The 21,672-nt window shown below is 41.7% G+C and overlaps 1 protein-coding gene across 1 annotated transcript in view; it reads right to left on the bottom strand.

Moving 5' to 3' along the window:
- Positions 1-386: 386 nt before the first annotated feature.
- Positions 387-21,672, bottom strand: part of LOC111155573 (ELOVL fatty acid elongase 6) — a 132,903-nt gene continuing 111,617 nt past the window's right edge. Inside the window, exons 3-4 of the mRNA XM_022515821.1 lie at positions 10,333-10,484; positions 387-2,787 (exon numbers count right to left, since the gene is read on the bottom strand). Coding sequence (XP_022371529.1) covers positions 2,363-2,787; positions 10,333-10,484 — 577 coding nt within the window. The 3' untranslated portion in view covers positions 387-2,362. The remainder of the gene's footprint in view (positions 2,788-10,332; positions 10,485-21,672) is intronic.

Here is a 21,672-nt window from a genome sequence, read left to right as displayed (position 1 = left end):
GGTCCTTCGATTAAACACAAGTCAGTTGTTATTTGGCCTTTTCCTCATATGAATTATTCTGCTCATTTTCTTTCACAAGAAAAAAAGCTTATTGCACAGTCTTTTCAGAGCTCAAAAGAACATTATTTGCAGCCTAAGAACCTCCTAGGTGTGATAGCAGGACCTCTCCTTTTAGCTCGCCTCAGTTTGCACCCTAGGAATCCCAACCCATCCACCAGTTGCTTCTCACCTATGAACCAATGTCAAGACATCATAAAGCGTCCCCAATAATGTCACACAGCTGTCACAGCTTCCCTCCCCTGCCTGGCCCCGCCCCCACCCCGCGGTCTAGTGGTCCTGACTTGGTTTGCATGGATTCTTTGTTCATTGTTCAAACCATTCACACAGAATGGGATAAAACTTTATTCTTTCAAATTCCACACATAAACAAGATGCTGAGAAAGACCGTGTCATCTCTGACAGAGAAGCAGAGCAGCTCTGTTTCATGAATGACAGCACGGTTAAAGTTCAAATAATATAAAAATAATCTGAAAAAAATCCCTTTTACTGTACACTTTCAAATAAAGCAAGAAAGATAAACAACGATTTTCTTTTTCTGCTAGCCAGAAAATGTGTTCCTGTTCATTTGGGCTTTGAAGTTGAGTGTACCCCACATCTGTGTGCACGTATGTGTGGTGATGCGTGTCATCTATGCAGTGTAGCTGCTAATCGTGTCATCTAGTTTGTCTAGTCATGAAGCTACTTAACCAATTAGAATACTAGCGTATCACATTGAACAATTTTACATAATTGCTTCTTTGAAATACTAGGAATGTTTACACATTTATTTGGCTTGTAAAGGACTGAAGTATGACAGATAATATTATATTATCTAGCTTTCATTTCTTTCTCTCTTTCTTTTTTTTAAAGAATATGGCTCTTAATAAACTGGTTTTCTGAGTTCCAGAGCAGAAGTCCCTTTTAAAAAAATTTCTGAAGCTGACTTGAAGCAGGAAGAAGGTCTTCTGATTTGGCCAAAAATATGACGAGTATTTTATATCATTGAAAATTTGAAGGGTTAAGTCTATGGGAGGGGGGCTTTGTTGTCAGCTGTTCAGCCAAACTTGCCATGAAGGGTTTGTTGAAGTATCTCCACTTGACCAGCAGAGGGCACTTTACACACCTCTGCGACGCTCAGGGAGCAGACGCAGATGATGCGGAAACACAGTGTTCACCCAATATCAGGAAGAGCCCTGCAGATTTCTTTTTAAAGTCACAAAAATATAGAAAATATGGACTGTACAACAGGGCTTCACTTGGAAAGCCATGTGTGTGTGTGTGAAGTCAAATAGAGTGGGGAATACAGAATGTATCTGTTGGGTTGATCCTCGGCTCCCATCTTTTTCCCAACTGTCCTTTTCCCAGCTCAAGAATGGTATGGGGCTGACCCTTCTTAGAGGTGATCCAGAATCCACTTTCAAATCATTTGGTCGGGTTTTAACTTTGCTATTCGGTATTTACTCTTCTGCTCAAAAGCCTGGGGCTGCTGAACCAAAGATAATCCTTCAGAGCTCATTTCAGAGTGGAAATTTCAGTGAAACCATCAGAAATGCTCAGAGTTAGAGCTGCCCCTTTAGGAACTGGCCTGCACCGTTCCCATTCTCCCAGGAAGAACCTCGGAAAAACACTGTGCTCCATTTGGTTCTGGCAAACTCACTAGCCCGAGACTGTGCTAGGAAGGGAAAAACACCAGTCCTTCTCTTAGTGGAAATAAAATTGTTTACATCCGTCTTCACGAGAGGTGATTAAGACATCTTTTCTCATGGGGGGGCTACAGCTACGGCCTTTCTTAAAAAGGCTTTAATTTTTGCACAAGCGTTATTGTTCTAGATATCCACCCTATGTCTCTTCCATTTTGTATCTATTCTATTGGCTCCAGTTTAGTGTCCAAAGAGATTGTGTGTGTATGTGCTCGCACAGTTTAAGTAAACTTCTTTCATTCTTAGAGAAATATAACACTTAGTCAATACTTTTTTTTCATATAGTGTTAATAGCCTTTCTTGACCTTCTATTTCTCTCTCTCTGTGCCACTGGCTCACTTTTGTTCTCATTTGTCCTAGAGCTGACAGTTAAGGAGGGAATGGGGTTTTCCAGCAGCAGTCCTTTGAGACGGAGGTTCACTCAGCGAGTCCTCACCCAAAAAGGATCATAAACTTACTGGGTTGAGTCAACCTTATTATCCCTAAGCTGCCTTGGGTTTTATGTTTGCTCATGTGTTTTGTTTTGTTTTAGCTGCACCATATGTGATTCCTTGTGCCATTTTTCTTTTGTCTATTGTTTTTCTTGATGACCCTGAGCTATGGTTTCCTCCTCAGTTCCAACACTATTCAGCTTTCGTTGTTTTCCTCATCTTGCCGATGTAGGCCTCAAAGAAGAAGTGGCAGAAGAGCACTAGGTAGCTGAGGTACATGAGTGAGGACCAGAAGATGTTCTGAAAGTGAGAATGACACTGGTCATGCTGCATCCAGTAGAAGACCAGGTAGTTAATGACACAGCCCATCAGCATCTGAGTGATCTGGGACAAGGTGATGAACATGGCAAACTTCCGGGAAACTCGGAAACCCGCCGCTCGCAAGGCATAGTAAGAGTACATCACGGCGTGCACGCTATAGTTCATGGTCATGAACCAACCGCCCCCTGCTACCATGTCCTTGTAGGAGTACCACGAGTACAGCAGCACAGTGATGTGGTGGTACCAGTGCAGGAAGATCAGCTTTTGCTTCCTCAGAATAATGAATATTGTATCTCCTGAAAGACAGAGAAGGACAAAAAAAACCCTACGTGAGCCCCTTGACCATGACGTAACGATAATTCATCTTTTTCCCAAGAAAGGACATAGCTTGAACTCGTACTTCAGTGTGAGATGGACTGGGTTAGAATCCTGGATAGGTATTTACTAGCTCTGTGAGCTTGGGTAAGCTACTTATCCTCACTATTTTCCAGTTTCTGTAAAATGGAGATAGTAACGGGGATAACAGTCGTAGATTGGAATTGCCTGAGGGCTAAGTATGATAACCAGTGTGTCCTCCCGGCACATGGAGAACACGCAATAAATGTTACTTTTAGAAGGCTGTTTTACACAAAATCTTATCAATTTCTGACCTAGAAGGGACATGAGCAATCAAGTGACCCAATTTCTAACTCGACCGTACATTTTAGGGAATATTATCTGGAAGAGTCAAGTGACTTCTCTTAGATCATTTGTCAATGGAGAGAGACAGATTAGAATTCGAGGGCCCAGGGGCGCCTGGGTGGCTCAGTGGGTGAAAGCTTCTGCCTTCGGCTCAGGTCATGATCTCAGAGACCTGGGATCGAGCCCCACATCTGGCTCTCTGCTCAGCAGGGAGCCTGCTTCCTCCTCTCTCTCTGCCTGCCTCTCTGCCTACTTGTAATCTCTGTCTGTCAAATAAATAAATAAAATCTTAAAAAAAAAAAAAAAAAAAGAATTCGAGGGCCCAGCAAACGTTCATAGGCCTCACTAGAGCAGGAAGACCATTTGTCTTTGGTATATGGCAAAAGCCATTCCTAAAAAACCCATCTTTGTGAGCTCCCTGTAAAAGGTGAAGCCTCAGCAGACATTTGGCAATCAGAGGAGTAAAACTGAAACAAGGCAAAAACAGAGAAAGAGAGAAAAAGTCACCCTCTACCATATTTGCTGAACATGGTAACCTGAATATTTTATACCAATGAATTGAATAATAAGAACGGAGAACAACACACATTTTTACAGAGTTAACTTTGAGAAAGCTTTTCAAAATCTATTATTAACAATATCCTTTTGAAGAAAAAGACCTCTGTCCCTAAGGTAGGAAAATTTATGTTATAGAAGCTAGAATCGTACTCAGATAGGTAGATGTTATTTATATGTAATGATTCTCTCAAAAGCCTTAGGGATTCCAAAAAATATACCATAGGACACTTACAACAAAATGGATAAAGAGAAACACAGTAAAAAATGCACACGATTTCATTAACAAGTATGAAAAAAGGGGAAGGGATACGGGGATGTGGGACAAAAACAGGATTCATGATCCATTCTCTTTCCTATCTCTGTGTTCTTCTCAAGGATGGGAAAACCCAACCTCCTTCATGACCTTTACTGAACTCAAACTTGACTCCTTTCTGTACAACAAGGAGAACTAGAAGGTCCTTCTTGTTCTGAAATCTAATTAAGCACAAAGGGAATTAGTGCTTATCCTTGTCTTATCCCTCAGACTTCACCGATGTCCTAACCATTTGGCACTAGGAAAGGTCAAGGAATGCGAGGCCTTGGGAAGATTTTTAAGGTTCTAATGGCCAGGGCTAGAATAAACCAGGTGGTACCCCATTCCCTTCAGCAGGAGCTATTCATTTGTTTCCCTACTGAAGTGTTAAACAGTAGTACTTCATATTTGTTTAGGACAGAAAAGGAGAGCTGTATTTCCAGACATATTATAAAATTTTCTTTGAAGTCCTTTTCTCTCTTGTGAGATGCCTGACAAATTATGCCTATAAATGTTAGACTGATAATGATTGATGGTGATGGTAACTCTGATTTGTGTACTTCAGAGACAAAACGGGTATCAGGAGACCTGGGGTCTACTTCTTAGTGTTAAACTGTGCTATTTTTGTGTGCCTGTCAAAGATCCACTATTTCTGTAATCACTACTCTGTGCCTCCCTTCACTCAGTAAACTATAATGTAGACACAATAATTCCAGCCTACTTTTGTTCGCGGTGGAAAGAAGGTAGAAGTCCAAGGAATTACATGGTAAAAACAAATCCATTCATAATTGAAAATATGTTCTTTTATGAGCCTCTAAGCATGACAGAAATGTACAAGCCATGCAATATCCAAACACACTGTATAAGGTTATTTGCTGTAGAGCAATAAGTAGCTCAACCATTTTATTTCTTTAGATTTAGTTTTGACTCTATCATCACTTTTATATTAAAACTTTATTGTTTTCTGAAGAACAATTTTAGTATGAGAAGAGTAATAGGGGACAAAAGACAGACCATATTAGAATGGGCTAACCTGGAAAGAAAAGTGGAACCTACAGTTCTGGTACTGAAACTAGCTTTGTGTTTTTCCTGTCTGAGTAGGGGTCTCAGATCTCATGAGTAGACGGCATGATTAAGACACATTACGTGTTTCCATTTAATAGGGGGGAGCCGGAGATGAAGCACATGTTATGAGATCTTTATTATTTTTTTAAAGATTTATTGATTATTTTGAGAGAGAGAGAGAGAGAGAGGGTGAGTGCAGGGGGGGAGGGGCAGAAGGAGAAGGAGATAGAAACCCAAGCAGACTCGTGCTGAGCATGGATCCCAAATGGGGCTTGATCTCACGATCCTGCGGTCATGACCTCAGCTGAAACCTTGAGTTGGACGCTTAAGCGACTTAACCACTTAACGCTTAACGGAGCCACCCAGGGGCCCCGATTTCAAGAGATCTTTAAAACAAAATTAATTTGAATTCCTTTAAGAATTTTTTCTGGAACAGACATACAGGATGGCAGGTGGAGTAATGAAGATGACTATTTTCCAATACTAGCCCTGGAGCCTCTCAGGACCACCACTCCAAGGCTGCATCAAGGTTACTATCCCCAAGTAGGCTGTTGACCTAGGGAATGGTAGTTTCCCATGGGGAAACAGAAGGGGAAACTGGTGGGGTTCCAGAAGGGCTTCCTGAGAGCTCCTATGTTTTTTTTTCTTTTGTTTGTTTGGGTTTTTTTGATACTGCGGCTAAGATGCATCAGTCACAACACCCTGGCAGTTATAAATTACTTTTCTTCCATGGAAACTGCATAATATCACGCTTGATTTGCCATGAGCCAGTTGTACCAAGATAGGGTATTTTCAGCCCTGCCAAAAGCTACCGAGTGACCTGAAAATGCAAACCAAAGATAAAGACTGTGTATTTGATGTTGGCCAACCCATCTTTCTTGGTCAAAGATCTGGTGCCTTATGGAAAGAATGTTGGCCAACAGTAAGCAGTGGGACTTTTGACTCTTGAATGATTCAGCCACGTCACCCATTCGAGTGGCCACTGGCTCATGTTTTCTCTACCACAGTCTTTCTAACTTTTGATTCAGCTGTTTTCAGCCAAGAGCCAGGCAGGACATGGTATTCTCATTCCCAAGTGTCCCTTCCAAACGATCTGCCTCCAGCCTGTGTGCCTGTTAAGTACAGATGTCTGTGTCACTGGGGAGCAGTCAGTTGGCAGTTGGAAACTACCAGGGTGCTCGCAGTCACCAAGAGGCCACTCTGTGTGGTTTGTCCCAGATGGCCATGCCCCTCTTCACAGTTAGCCGGAGCTCTGCTGAGTCAGAGTTTCAGAAACAATGACAAGCTCAACTGAGCAAGGACTGAGACTCGGAGCAGATGTTTCCAAGTTTTAACAAAAGCAAATCTCAGCAGGTTTTAATATAACTCAAACAGTAGGCGCACAAGATTTTGGCACGCAGAGCGGGCTGGTGGTTCTCTTCTCCTCATTTGTTCTAATGGGTCATAACTCTATAATTCACTGAAATGAGCTCATTGTTTTCTGCAAAAACAGAAAGCCCTTCTTGCTATTAAGAGTTCAGCGAAGGATAGGGGTTAATGGGTAGTGTCAGCTGGGGAAAATGAAACCGTGCTAGAGAAGCATGGTGGTGAGGACCGTGCAATGATGCAAGTGTTCTTAGTGCCACAGCCTTGTACACTTATAAATGGTAAATCGGATGTCATGTGTATTTTGCCTGCCCCCCCACCAAAGAAGTATAGTGAAAACTGCGGGCATGTGGGTTTTGGTGGGAAAATAGAGTTTTGGTATTGAACACAGAACAATTTCTTCTCACGGGAACCTTCCCTTTCTGCTGCACATAAGGGAGTCCAGGACCTTAGTGTACTGAGAAGCTGAGCTTAGGACCTAAAAATAAGAAAAGTTCTCAATAATCCAAGTCGATAGATCTTTCTTAATTAAACAGTAGCAGCAATGTCTTCTAAGAGCAAAAAAATACATGTGCTAATTAGGGCTAGGGACTGGCTATCTGGTTTTTGGACCTATTTTGATTCACAGTTTAGTTGGGGAAGGCCATTTGTCAATGAGCTCCAGAACATTTGAGGGAAAATAAGGCATATCTTAAAATTGAAAAAAGGGGACTCTGACCATGAAATTACCTGTATAATGAACTGAAATGACATGAAGAAGCCTCATTAAAGAACCAGATCAAGTTTAAGGTTTTATTTTTTTTTCCAACCCTTTAGCCCAATGTCTGCACTTCAATCCTGTTTTAACTGTCAAGAAATGGATTGTTTGATATCCAACCTACAAACCATTATGGTGAATAAAGCTTCTTAGGGAAAGGGATTATTGAAACTGCGGCACAACGGAATATAGTACAGTTCCTTCTGGGCTCAAGAGGGAATAGAATTGTGTTTAATTTTACGTCAACGTGGGGGAGGTAGGGAGTGGCATGGCTGGGTTGACATTAAATTAAGACAGATGATTAATCAGCATCATCCACACTAACATGCTAACAAGACAGAGGACACAGCACAAATGCCTCTAAGTGCTTCACTAATAGCTCTTGTGTGGAAATTCTAACTCTGTCCACCCTCCTAAAACTTTGATGTCAGTCTGGAACAGAAGATGGCTGGACAAGACAATATAGGGCTACTCATGTCTCTGAAGAAAAATGACCATTATGAATAGGTTGAGGTGGCTCTTCAAGAAATTATTCTAAAGATGGAAGGGACTATTTTTAGTTTCAAGTCCCTCAAATACACCTGGCTAAAACTCAGAGTGCAGACAAGCAGCCCTTGCAAGGGAAAGGATTTCTAGAAGCAAAGACTGAGGTTGCTACTTTGTGATTTAAGACTTAAGGGCCAGAAGCATAGAGGCACCATTGTTGCTGGTTTTTGAAAATGTTGAGGGTTGTGAATTGTGTGAAGTGTTTAGTGCTGACATGTAGAGGGAGCCAGGGGGTTCATGCATTTACTGTTTTCATACAGCTGTAGTAGTCAGCTCTATCAAAAAAGATGGGGAGATTCATAAGGATGCTCATTATACTGCATAAATTAAAAGTCGGAGAGATCGATAGTTCTCAAAGTGAAAAATTCTCAAATATTAATAATGTATGCATTTAAAAGAAAATGTCACCGAACCCCAAGGGGATACATGAGGATACAGGCTCACATTCTCAGACCAACACTGGTTTGAGAAAAAGTAATCTGGCTCAGATGTTCTATGAATCTAAAGAATCACTGTGAAAGAAATAGATCTGTCAAGACAGTCTTTTATTTTATCTCTAAGTGAAAACACAAAATTAAAATGTTAGCATAGAATCTTGAAATTCCTCAAAACACATCTGTCTTAGGCACTGTGTGTAGCTCCAAGTTGGAAAAACATTTTTGTAGCCTACGATTTGGCAGCTTGTGGTCTCAATTCAAATATGAAAAATCACTTCCTGGGGCCTGGTTCGTAAAATTCATATTCTAAATTTCTTTTTGGAGGAGTTAGACATTCCATTCAAGCCCCTATTAAATATCCCTTGTTGGCGCTTAATATAAATATGTTAAGTGAATGAATGAATACATCCATACCAATGCATTTCAACCTAAGTCTGCCTCCATGGGCTCTTGCACGTGTGTGTGCATGAACAACAGTGCTCTAGTTATTTTGGACTGTAGAGCATTCATCTCCATACCCCTGCTCCTCTTAGCAAAGGTTTTCAATTTCCCTCTGCTGCTCTTCCCTTGCCTTTGACTTGGGAAAACACCCACAGTTCAAATCAATTGACCACTCTTTATAGACAGCAGGGGTATAGCTGCTGGTAGAAAGTGAATAGAGGGCACTGGGTGGCTCAGTTGGTTAAGCTGGTTAAGCAACTGCCTTCAGCTCAGGTCATGATCCTGGAGTCCTGGGATCGAGTCCTGCATTGGGCTCCCAGCTCCATGGGGAGTCTGCTTCTCCCTCTGACTTTCTCCCCTCTCATGCTCTCTCTCTCTCTCAGATAAATAAAATCTTAAAAAAGAAAAGTAGATAGATAGGCTTCTAACACACACATCCAAGACACCTCCTATCCTTTGTGAGCAGACCCAGGATATATATGAAAGACATCTTAAAGAAAGACTGTGGATAGCTTGATTATATGTGGTTTATAAGCAAAGTACAACCTCTAACCCCCTTTTAGGAGAAACAGGAGAGGGGACCCAACTATAAATAAATTTTTTGAACTAAATAATACAATTCTTAATTCCTGATAAAAAATGAAAAAAAAAAAAACAAAAAAAAACCCAGAGAATGAATAGGTGTTCCTTAAGGATATATATGAGATTGTGAGTTGATGGCCAGTACTGCTCATGGATGAGTCCAGAGTTTGTGATCACCAGCAGATCCCTTTCTCTGGCAGTAAAGGTATTTTCCTGGTGAACTATATCCATGTCACAACCTTGCCATGAATTTCCCACTGTTTCTATGAATCTGCACCACACTTATATTCAAGACCATTAAAGAGTTGACGGAAAAACCTTCTATGTACATAACCAGTATTTTGGATTCAGTTCTAGAAGGGGAGCCACATTTCTCTTCTCCAAGGCCCATCTCTTAGATGATTCAAATCAAACAACACCAGAAACCAATGCTTTCCATTTGTTAATTAGAACAGGAGGACACCCAAACAGAAAGCCTAGTCTCCTCATCTGAATCCTAACTCCAGGATGAGAGTCTGCTTCCATGTGGGACCGGGAGAGAGCTGCACTGCGAATATTCTTCCATATTCTCAACTTAGCACAGTTGTTAATGTGCTGGACAGAAGGGACTGTGTGTGGATTTTATATGCCCCTGGGAGTGTATTTCCAGTAGTGTCTGGAAGTCTGCATGTTTCTGTAAGCTATTTCGCTCTTCACATACACTACATATAATTTTTTTTTTTTTTTAAGATTTTATTTATTTGACAGACAGAGATCACAAGTAGGCAGAGCAGCAGGCAGAGAGAGGGGGGCGGGAAGCAGGCTCAGAGAGCCTGATGTGGGGCTCGATCCCAGGACTCTGAGATCATGACCTGAGCCGAAGGCAGAGGCTTAACCCACTGAGCCACCTGGACGTCCTGGTGGACGTATAATTGTTGAAACGTATAATTGTTGAAACAGAAGGAAGGAGGGGAGAGAAAGAGATAGTGGAAAAGTTAGTCAAGAACTCAAATTCATTGCAACCAATAAAATAGGACCTTCGAATGGTTTCTTTGTCCGTTTTCAAATAAATATATCTTGTGGGTGTGTAGCTACCCAGAAGGGTGGGGGTGGAAATGGAAGGAGAGAAGACACTCACCTAGTTCGGGTGCTTTGCTTAGCACAAATGCATAAGCCCAGAATTTGCTGACAGGTCCATTGTAAAAACTCTGGTCACAAACTGACTGCTTCAGGCCTTTGGTCATCAAAATGTACACCATACAAGCACCAGTTCGAAGAGCACCGAATATACTTTATAATGAAAAGAGAAAAAAAACAACATTCAGGCAAATCATTTCATTTCTGACATTACCCATACTTAGAAGACTGTCTGCCATTGGGGAAAGAGGTATATAGATGCCTTGCAATCATTTGCATTGACCCAGAAGCATCTTAAAATGTTTTGTAAACAAGAGCAACACAACTTCTCAGTGCTTTATTCTGAAGATCATACATGATGCCATCATGTATGTCATCACTGTACCAAGAAGGTCACAGCCAAACGGAATGGAGCCAGGACAGGATCTCATGAAGAAGCTGGTGACTGTTATGTTTCAGTTTGAAAACTCTCCCTTGGGGATGAGATGGGGTTGGCTGAAAACTCTTGGAATGAGCTCAGGTCTGTCCTATGTCCAGTCATTTTCAAAGTTCCCCCACCCCCGCACCGGCTTGATTGCCTGGGTATCGGTTTGTTTCTCTCAGCCAACTCTTCCTTTATCTTTAGACTAGCCTTATCAATGTAGACCTCCTCCTTGGCATCTTTTTGGACCCCTGCAGCGGCCTCCAAACCACCACTGTCATCGCTTACCCCCCTTCCACTCTCTAATCCATCTTTCTCATGGAAGCCAGCAGGCTTAGCTCTCCAGTCAGGCTCATTCCCTTGAGCTCCCCATAACCACAGGCTAACCCTGTTGGAACCCCATTCTTCAAAGCCCTGTCACGTGTTGGCCTCCCCACAGGTGCAGGTACTCAACGATGATTGAAAAATAAACTAGCTTCGGGCACTTTTATCAAGGAACTGCCAAGGAAAGAGGAGAGCTCTGGAATGTGTTGAGCTCAGTAATGCAACCTTAAGTGTGAAAGAACTTTGCAGCTGGAACAGGCAGTCTCCATTAAGGAGGGATCCCTCAGGCATGTGTACCAGAGCACGTGGACCACACGCATGACTGAAAGCAAAGCCAGCTGACCATGTGGGGCCATACTCGGCCATCCTTCTTCTGGCAGCATCCCCTTCAAGGGGCCAAGTCGGTTAGGAGGTTAGCCAGTGAACAGCTGCTGAGACGAGTAGCAGCCTCACCAAATTGGGAACAGGAGCTTTCATTTCTCCTCAGAGGCATTATTGTTTCTTTAAGAGTTCTTAAGAGTTGCTTCAAAATAAGCCATTCCACTAGGCCGTCAGCTTGTGTCTGCCAACTAGAACTAAAAGTCACTTTGCCTAAAGGCAAGGTAATAAAGTTGAATTCCTGGCAACTGTTAGTTTATTAAGTTGGGACTTCGTAAGTAGCTTCTCTAATGATATACAGCCTGCATTAAATGGAATTACTCTTTCCAACATATAAAATGATCCTGCATAGGAGTTTTGGTATCACTTTACAGTTGGAGATCCTATTTAATCCTTTAGTGGCTTCCCACTGCATACAGAATAAAACCCCCAGCTCCTTAATAGGACCTCCGAGGCTCTGAATGGCCCCTTTGTCCCCCGTCTCCACCCTTCCAACCGCCATTTTCTTCCTGCTCACTGTGAGCCAATCATTCCACCACTTTCTTATACTTTCCGTTTTCTGCCTTAGGGACTTTGCATATTTGTTCTCCTAAGGAGCTTTTCTCCCTGTTCACTCCAAGGCTGCCCTTTTCCAGTTTCTTATCTCAAAGAAATGTCCCCTCCCAAGTGGAACGACCCGTGTCTTTACAGGCAATAAACTGTCCTAATTGGAGAGTGGAGAATTGGAACTCATTGGTAAAGTCAGGTCATGGTGATTTTTCTGTGTTATCTGAATTGATTTTTTGTGTGTCTTTACCTCACTGGATGATGGCAAAATGGTAATGTGAAGAGTGGCCACCATCGCCAAGTTAAGGTAATTCACACATTGAGCCCTTGGACTTTGCTGCTGTGAAGGTACTACGAAAGTCTGGACGTGCTGTCTCTGCTAGGCATACACAGCAGATGCTGTTGGTTACCTATTCAAGAGCCAAGTCCTTCCTCTTGCTCCGTTTGAGAAGAAGCCTGATTTTGTCCAGTTTCTGTTAACTCATGATTCGCCCAAGGAAGGTGACACCATCTTCGATTTAGGAGTATATCCTAATTTCTTCAGCAAGTTTTAGTAATCCCATTTCCCTTACCGGTGATTGGTTAGGGGTGGGCATTGACCCACTTCTAGCCAATGTGGTGTGAGCACTGGGCTGCTAGGGGCCCTGTGGCATGTGGGAAGGCTTCCTTGCTTTTTACTATGTATGGCCTGGGGGTGTGGCAGCCATCTTACCAGAGGGCGGGAGCTACCATGAGGACAGAAGTTATTCCTGCAAAATGTGACCAAGTGAGGGACTCAGCCAATCTTTCAGTGACCTTCTTGCAAGGCTTCTCATTTTTGAGAAAGCTTTCTTATTGTCTAAGCCCTTTGGAATTCTGCTCTTACTTGTGTTCCAGCAGACACAACACACAAGATCGGATTTTCGGTAGACCTTGGAACACTAGTTAATATTTTGTGGCTACACGGTATGTCTAAGTCAAAATACTGACTACATCAGCTCCTAAGTCAGCTCCTGACTACATCAGTTATCGGCTTTCCATAAGCCAGTGGGAGAGAAGTCAATGACTTTGGTACAAGCCCAAAGCAGATAAACAGAAAAGTGACACACTTTTGATATGTATCTGTCTCTGTTCATCAACCCCTGGTCTGGGACATTTCTGAACCATCAGCATATTGTCCAGAGCTAAATGCCAGCTCAGTGACAGCCACAGAGACCCTCCTCTCCTGTTCTGCTGCCAGACTCTGTGCTTCATACAAGATCAGAGCAGAGACAAAGAAAGCACCTCTGGAATAGTCACCGTCCTTTCCTCTTCTTGGGTCTCAAAAACCATTGTAGTTCATAGCCCATTTCTTAAGCATTGGCATGCTTTAATTTATTCTTTCAGTTGCTAAATATGGACTGGCAATGTCCCAGATGCGGGGCTAACAAGAAGCCATATGCTAACTCTGACTAGGGTAGGGGGCGGTACTGGAAGACATCAGAAGAAGTGGGATTTGATGTTGGGATAAATAGGGATTCAGAATTTGAGGGTCAGTGTACAAGGAGGTCATTTCAGAGCACTGCAGCATGATAAGTGTGGAGATGATGTGGCCACAGTATTGCTGGGAATCAGTGTATAGCACATATGATCGTCCCATATCTGGACCTCAGCCTCACTCCCTAAGCTCTCAACAATAAGGCTGACTCAGAACAGAGGGCAATGCATTTTTTCAGGGAAATTGTCAGTGCCAGCCATCAGGCTTATGTGTCTGTGAGCAAAGGCGCTTTGTTGTGATGTGACAATGCTCCTGCTGGGGGGGCAGCATGAGGGAGCTGCTTAGCCAATGGGATGATTGTTATGTGTGAGAAGCCAGGAGCTCTGCCCCTGGTACATCTCAGCCATGGTACACTTTGGAACCATATGGCCTTTTCTTATATCTAGGCTCAGGCCCTGAGGCTATGATACTTGACCAAAAAATACTTTAGGTCAGAAGACATTTTTCCTTCTTAAGTTACACCATCTCTCTCTTTTTAAAATTCATTTATTTAAGCGAACCCTACACCCAATGTGGGGTTCGAACTCATGACCCTGAGATCGAGTCGCATGCTCCACTGAATGAGCCAGGCACCTAAAGTCATATCATCTTGAGAGACACCGTGATGTAAAAGATAGATATGGAGCTTATGTTCTGCTCCCCCCAGTCCTTGCTTATTCTCATGGTGGACATTTCTAATCAATCTTGACATTCTTCCCGGCCATGCCTGGACATGGCTTCAACATTCTCAACCACTCTTCTTTTCATGAGCCAATTTTCACAAACAAGTGACAACCAGTAAGTTCACAAAGGATGTGAAATATGCATTTTCCATAGAACATCTTCAAGGAGACTGGTATAGAAAAACATCTGGTTCATGTAAAATTTATCTTTCGATCAGAGGATAAAGATTATCCTAAATCTATAGTCTCAAACCAGCTGAGAGTCTGGGCCATTGTGTTTAATGAGGGCAGATAAGTGCTATATCATAGGTCTTTTCCCAGTTGTAAGGTCATACTGGCATCTTTTTTAAGGGAATATATAATTTTTCTTGTCAAAGTCCAGTTTTGACTGTAACAGTTAGTGGAATAGGAGAGAGCTCAGTGAAGGGAGAATTGGATGTTTCTGCTCTCTGTCAGCTACATTAGGCACAATAGGGCAAGGGGATTTGATTAGCTAAGGTGTTTCTCTGCAAACAAATGTTCTGGAGTCCTAGTCCAGAAGAGGTCTGTTTCTTCATCTTTAGCCATTTGCCATCACATGGACTCAAGGAGGTACCAAGAATGCCTATTGGACTGTTAATGGGAGTATTTTGGGGGTGGGAGAGAGAACCTTCTCTTTTATACTATATACACATTTCTGCATTGCTTATTTTAAAGCAAGGATATATCAGATTGACAATTAAATTTTTTTTAAATGGGTGCTTACCTACAATTGATATAATAACTAACCAATCACAATGGTACTAGCTTGCAAGGCTTTACAGAAACTTTTTAATGTGACACTGAGATACAACCCTAATCCCCGATCAGCCAGCCCTTGAGGACACTGGGACACTGAGACTAGTAGAAAAGACTGGGAGACAATGCATGTATATCTGGATGGGATTCTTCTTTGGATATATCATGTACTCCATTACACAGATGTTGAAACATTTAGAGCAAAAGTTTGGAAAACAAGTTCTCATTTTCAGGTTGTGTCAGTTTTTTCCTTTCACAAGTATTGGCGTCCTTTCTAAACAAGTGTGAGAGACATGGTGAATCTTCTTTCAAACCCAGGCTCTGACCATGAGGCCTCATCATTGTTCAACTCGAGAAAAGTTTGAATAACTCTGTGTTCCAGCCTTCCAATTTTACTGCCATCTGAAAGTCAAAGTGGAATAATTGCAATACCAGCTACAGAATTCCAGAATTCTGCTCTGGATAGAAAGACTCTTAGGTGTAGATCATCAATAAACCTTTTAATTGTTTCAACTTGAATGTCAACGGTAGATAAACTCAGCTTTACATTTTTCCCTTATGGGCTCTCAACTTAAATGCAAGGTGTTCTGGAATCAAAACAAGGGTTTCTGAAAGGTTTGTATTCTGAAGTGCCAGCCAGCAGAACCCCTCAGCCCGCTAACTCAATAACCAAAGGGGCAATTACTTTTAGGACTGGGCAATAAAGCTCTTTATTATACGGGTATTCTACAATTAGAAAAAGAAAAAAAATGGGTGAGATTTTGTCAGTTCTCAAAACATGGCAACAGCTGATCCAACAGCAGCAACTCTACAAACTTAGGAGAGGTCCCTGATTTTCCTGATAACAAAACTTGAATTATCATTTGCCATAGATGCTAACAGTATCCAGAGTAGGAAGAATATGCAATGATCCCCGAAGAGGTTAAAGCAAATTAACAACAACCCCCAATCCACTGTCATGCCCTTAGACTCCAGAGGTGAAACAGGAATGCAGTGTTTGTGATATGGAGTAATGACATCCCTATGTCATATCATGTTTCTTTGACAAAGTGCAATCCTGCTTCTAAAACCTTTCCACACCTGATGACAGGCATGGTTAATAGAGAATGTCTACTTAAGTCAGGTCTAGCATTTAGCCTGTGTTAAAAATTCATTTTTCAGTAATAATAATAATATAACAAACCATCAAGGTGTGCATTTTTTGCCCAATAAATCAGCAGTTACATGGGAATAGACATAGTAGTGTTTAATAATTTACTTGCCCTACTCTTTCAGTAACAAGTACAGTGTACAATTTCATCTCTCGATGAGTGATCCTTTCTAGGTTTGACTCCTTTGTCTTGATTGGAATATTTAATCAGACAACTACATTAGAAAGTCTCTCAAACAATTTGTGGACCGAGGCAGGTGAGGCTAAAATTGCATATTGTATATCAAAATTGAGAATACTCACATCTTATGACATAGTACTTCCATTGTTGGAAACACAATGTATCCTTTAGGCATACTTGCAAAAATATACCATACTGTATGTTCTGTAATACAGATAAGATGGCTAGAACAAAATCTAAAAGCCCACTGATATGGGAAGGGTTAAATAAATGACAACGAACACAATACAACTACTAAGTGTGCCAGGTACATCTGCCCTAAATGCTGACATGGAAAAGCTCCAAGATACAAGATAGTTAAGTAAGAAATATAAGGAGAAAAATATTCTGTATGGGGCGCCTTGGGTGGCTCAGTTGGTTGGGCGACTGCCTTCGGCTCAGGTCATGATCCTGGAGTTTGGGCTCCCAGCTCCATGGGGAGTCTGCTTCTCCCTCTGACTTTCTCCCCTCTCATGCTCTCTCTCTCTCACTCTCTCTCAGGTAGATGGATAAAATCTTTAAAAAAAAAAATTCTGTATGGAATAACCCAACCAGTGTACGTTTTGAAAAGCTTTTATGGCTATAAAATATATATGATGGCTATAAAAATACTTATGGGAAAAACCCTTCAAACTGTTAACAATGATTCCTCCTCAAATTTTGTTTTCCAATAGTCAGGTCTTGCTCTTTCTCAGAAGCTATTAGAAACCTAATCTTTAGTGCCCATTTCTAATATTTATAATCTAATGCTAAATAAACCTTTTTTTTTTCTGAATAAAAAAGGATATGTTAAAGTCTAAATGTTGCTTAGATAATGACTGCTTTGCTTCTGAGAGGCCAGACATATTCAATGGAGTTTTTGGGCAAGAGGGGACTCATAGAGCCAATAACAATCATGAAGAAGACCAGCAATAAATCATTTAAAACTGGGCGCCTGGGTACTCAGTGGGTTAAGCCTCTGCCTTTGACTCAAGTCATGATCTCAGGGTCCTGGGATCGAGTCCCGCATCAGGCTCTCTGCACGGCAGGGAGCCTGCTTCCTCTTTTCTCTATCTCTGCCTGCCTCTTTGCCTACTTGTGATCTCTGTCAAATAAATAAATAAAATCTTAAAAAAAATAATTTAAAACTGAGTAGAAGTACTGAGTAGAAAAGCTGAGCCTAGTTTAGAAAAGGAGGGGGAGGATACACATGGCCTTGGTGGAGAACTATTACGTTTTGAAGCACGGAGTAGTTTCACCGCGTTTCTGGTGATGGTACCTAATTGTTAAATAGTATCACAGCTAATACTATTCACTAGCTCCTAATTAAAATGTTACATGTGGCAGTGTGGAATCCATCAGAGCTGAAGGCTTCACCGAAGCAGCTGTAGGTGAGGAAAGTCTTGTGGAGACGACAGAGAAGGTATCTTAGTGGGTAACATGGTTCCCTGACAAACAGAAGGCGGGCAAGCCCTCCAGGACTGCTCTCTCCATTCACCAGAAATCTCCCCGCTCAGTCAGAAAGCATCAATCTCAAACAGATGTCCTTATTTAATGTTTGAGGGGATGGGTTGACTTCAATTCACTTTCTGATGTATCAGTTTACTTTCTTAACTTGTGAATCTAAGCATTAAAAAAAAAAAAAAAAAAAAAAAGGAAAAGCCCAGTGGGTCTAAATATTGCTTAGATAATACACTGGGGTACAGTCTTCGCATCTGGAGTTTGCAACTTGGCTATCCTTGCAATCTGGAGTTTGCAGTCCAGACATCTGACAAGGCAAAGAAATGCTGGCTCACGTTTAAAAAAAAAAATAACCTGATAAAAAGCAGCCTGGCAGAGTGGGGAGGCAAAGGGGGGAGCGGAGATTAAAAAATAATAATAGTAAGGACAATTGGTACCATAATAGATCTCATTAGAATTTCCCCAGAGAAACATAATACCTGGCTATAGAACTCATAACATTTTAATTTGAATCTGAAATTTTAAGATTGCACTGTGTCTCATAATATAGGATTTTCTTTCACTATTATTTGAGCTACTATTATTATGTTTTGATCTGAGATAGAGGAATTTCTAGTAACCTTAGCCCCATCAGGGCCAGAGTGGAAGGCGGCCACACAATACTAGTTTCGATTCTTGCTGACAAGTACTTGACCCTGTGAAAACATTGTGCTAGAGGCTGGCATAGTATTGCACATTTGAAGAACTTTACTGAGCTCCTCCATCATGAAATGTGAGTTTTATAACTTCATGGAGCACCCCTATCCTGGTTATAGAGCAAAAGATGTAGGCACAGGAAGGGCAAGGGACTGGCCCAAGGTCACCCAATTACTAAGTACCAGAATCTTCTGACTACAGCCCCTGTGCTGATACCGGACTCCCTACCAGGCTTTCATTTAGCATAATGGTTCTCAGCCTGACTGGATATAACAATCCCCAAAAACAGTTAAAACAATTCTAATGTCTAGGATCTATCTCCAATGAACTGGTTCAGAACCTTGGATATGGAGGCATGAATGGGTCTGAGTTAGGGACTTTCTGGAGATTTCACCTTCCAAGACGCCTTCCGGACTGTTCCCCTCCCTCACCCATCATTCCTACTTCATGAACCTTTGGAAGAAGCTGTTGAGGTAGCTGATGAAGAAAGTTACTTATCTATGCATTGGTGCTGTGCTAGGTGAGAATCCTTGTACTTGAATTTTAAGCCTTTTGTTCTGCTAAATTCCATAAAATTAATGTCTTTTGATGGGTCCGTTTTCTGCCTTTGCCTTATCTTTTTTATTCAACTGCTGATGGGGGTGTCATCTAATGCATTCCAGGACAAGTGGAGACCAGCCCACAACTTTCAGCTACATTGGAAAGAAAAATGTGCTGGTTTCCAGACTTTTACAGTGGGAACAAAGACATAAAGTACTACCAGTAGTGAACCCAATTAAGTACTGCAGAAAATTAAAATAGGTGAGTTAGTTGTATGAACTAAAGGAAACCTAAAAATAAATGTGGGCAGTAGCAAAGATTAATATTGAAGCCAAAATCTCACCAAGATCACAGAAGTGGTTAGTCATCTTGTTTCTATAAAAAATGTTCTTCCTTTGAAAAGACTCTTAATCCCTTTTGGAATTACAAACTTATTAGGACTCTGATAATTCCAGTGCTAAGATTAATAGCATTGCCCCACTAACTCCACTGCAGTCTTAACTAGGTTTCATAGGCACACACAGGCACATGAGGAAACCAAACTTTTTTCCTGAGGGACGATAAATGAAAATTTCATTGGGAGAGCACTTGAATAGAAATATAACATTATCTGTAGTAAAATAAAGGAAACTTCTTTAAAAACAAGGTCCAGAGGCCCTGTAGAGGGGCGCTCCCACACACCACTCCCTGTGATAAGAAGCATATCTGGCATTCTCCAACCCCAACAGGAAGAAGTTTACTTTACATATTCAAGCAGGAGGAAGGAAGAATTTCTCTGGGTCTAGCAACAGCCCAGACAATGGGAAACCGCCACACTCAGTCAATTAGAGGCCATAACAGCCCCTCCCAGCTTCTTCTTTTCCCCTGTGAAAGTAAGCCCCCCTCCACTCTCTGGACTTGCCAATGGTTTGGGTGTCCTGAACTGCAATTCTGTTATTCCTGAATAAACTCATCTTGCTGATAAAATAGCTGGCTCTTTTATCTTTCTAAGGTCAAAACTGTAAACACTGTAAAAAAAATAACCCAACCCCAAAACAAATAAAATGAAAAGAGAGGTAGGAAGGGAGGTAAGAAAGAAAGGGGAAAGGGGGAAGAAAGGAAAAGAGAAAAAATTATCACAACTCTCAGTTTTCCACATCCTTAAATTTAGGGACTGGAAATGTCCTTTAGGATTTCAACCCTAAACTTCTGTGGGCTCATTCATGGAAGAACTCCAAGAAAGGGAGGAAATATAAGTCATAAAATTTGCTGCTCTGTACATGCCCAGTTCATTCCTTTGGACTTATTGATCTAAAAATCCATTAGATAAATTTTTACAACTTTCTAAGCAGCACATTGACTGTTAATTTTCATAGTTGTTTACGGTAATTGAATTACTCTAATCACAAGACATACCAAAGAAAGTTAATTTAAACAATATTCATTTTACAAGTATTTACTAAGTATGAATGCTTAGTATGAATCAGGTGGAAGGCCCTGAGCCAAATTTCACTCCTATCAGTTTCTTTTTTTTTTTTTTTTTAAGATTTTATTTATTTATTTGATAGAGAGAAATCACAAGTAGGCAGAGAGGCAGGCAGAGGATCTCAGGACCCTGAGATCATGACCTGAGCCAAAGGCAGAGGCCTAAACCACTGAGCCACCCAGGCGCCCCCAAAGATTTTATTTATTTATTTGAGAGTGTGAGAAAGAGAAAGCATGAGCATGGGCAGGAGCAGAGGGAGAAGCAGACACCGACCCCTCTGAGCAGGAAGCTGGATGCAGGGCTCTATCCCATGACCCTGAGATCATGATCTGAGCGAAGGCAGATGCTTAACTGACTAAGCCACCCAGGCGCCCCAATTCTCAGGCTTCATTGAGTAAAAAGAAATTCATGAACTAGAGGTGGGAGACTCTCAGAACAGACTGTTTGGATGTTCATAAATGTCAGGAAAGCCATGTCAGCATCTTGGCGATTCTAGGATGGGAGATTCTGAATTGGCCACAAGTTTCGGGACTGTTAAGTGCTGCTGAGGGTTTCTTCTGAGGGAGAAGATGACCTCTGCTACGTAGACTCTGCCAACACAACAGAGCTCAAGGGTGACCCATCTGGGCACCAACTTTTCAGCAGAAGAGTTTAATATTGAGTTTCACCTGCAACACAAATGCCCAACAATTTCCAGGAACAATAGTACAAAGGATTTTTACAGCTGTCACTTTTTAGTGGCAGAGTTAATGTTCTGAGCTCACTAGCTAGCTCCTAAGAACTAGGTGTTCTAGGTGTTCCAGCAATCTGTTCGAAGATCTTCAGTCCGCATCTGTCTGTCTGTCCAATCCCTCTAACTTCATAATGCTGGTGGTGAATTGATCTCATTGGAGAACTTCCATATTTCTTTTCTTTTCTTTTCTTTTTTTTTTTTTTAAAGATTCCATTTATCCATTTGACAGACAGAGATCACAAGTAGGCAGAGAGGCAGGCAGAGAGAGAGGAGGAAGCAGGCTCCCCGCTGAGCAGAGAGCCCAATGCGGGACTCAATCCCAGGACTCTGGGATCACGACCTGAGCCGAAGGCAGAGGCTTTAACCCACTGAGCCACCCAGGCGCCCCAGAACTTCCGTATTTCTGATGCAAAGAATTCAGGTGGTGGGGAGACTGACTCTCAGAGCCCTTATCACATAGAGTTCACCTGACA

Source organism: Enhydra lutris, unplaced genomic scaffold (genome assembly GCF_002288905.1).
Source record: "Enhydra lutris kenyoni isolate GAN:26980312 unplaced genomic scaffold, ASM228890v2 scaffoldscaffold3, whole genome shotgun sequence".
NCBI classification, from domain to species: Eukaryota; Metazoa; Chordata; class Mammalia; order Carnivora; family Mustelidae; genus Enhydra; species Enhydra lutris.
This window is presented reverse-complemented; position numbering and strand designations above follow the sequence as displayed.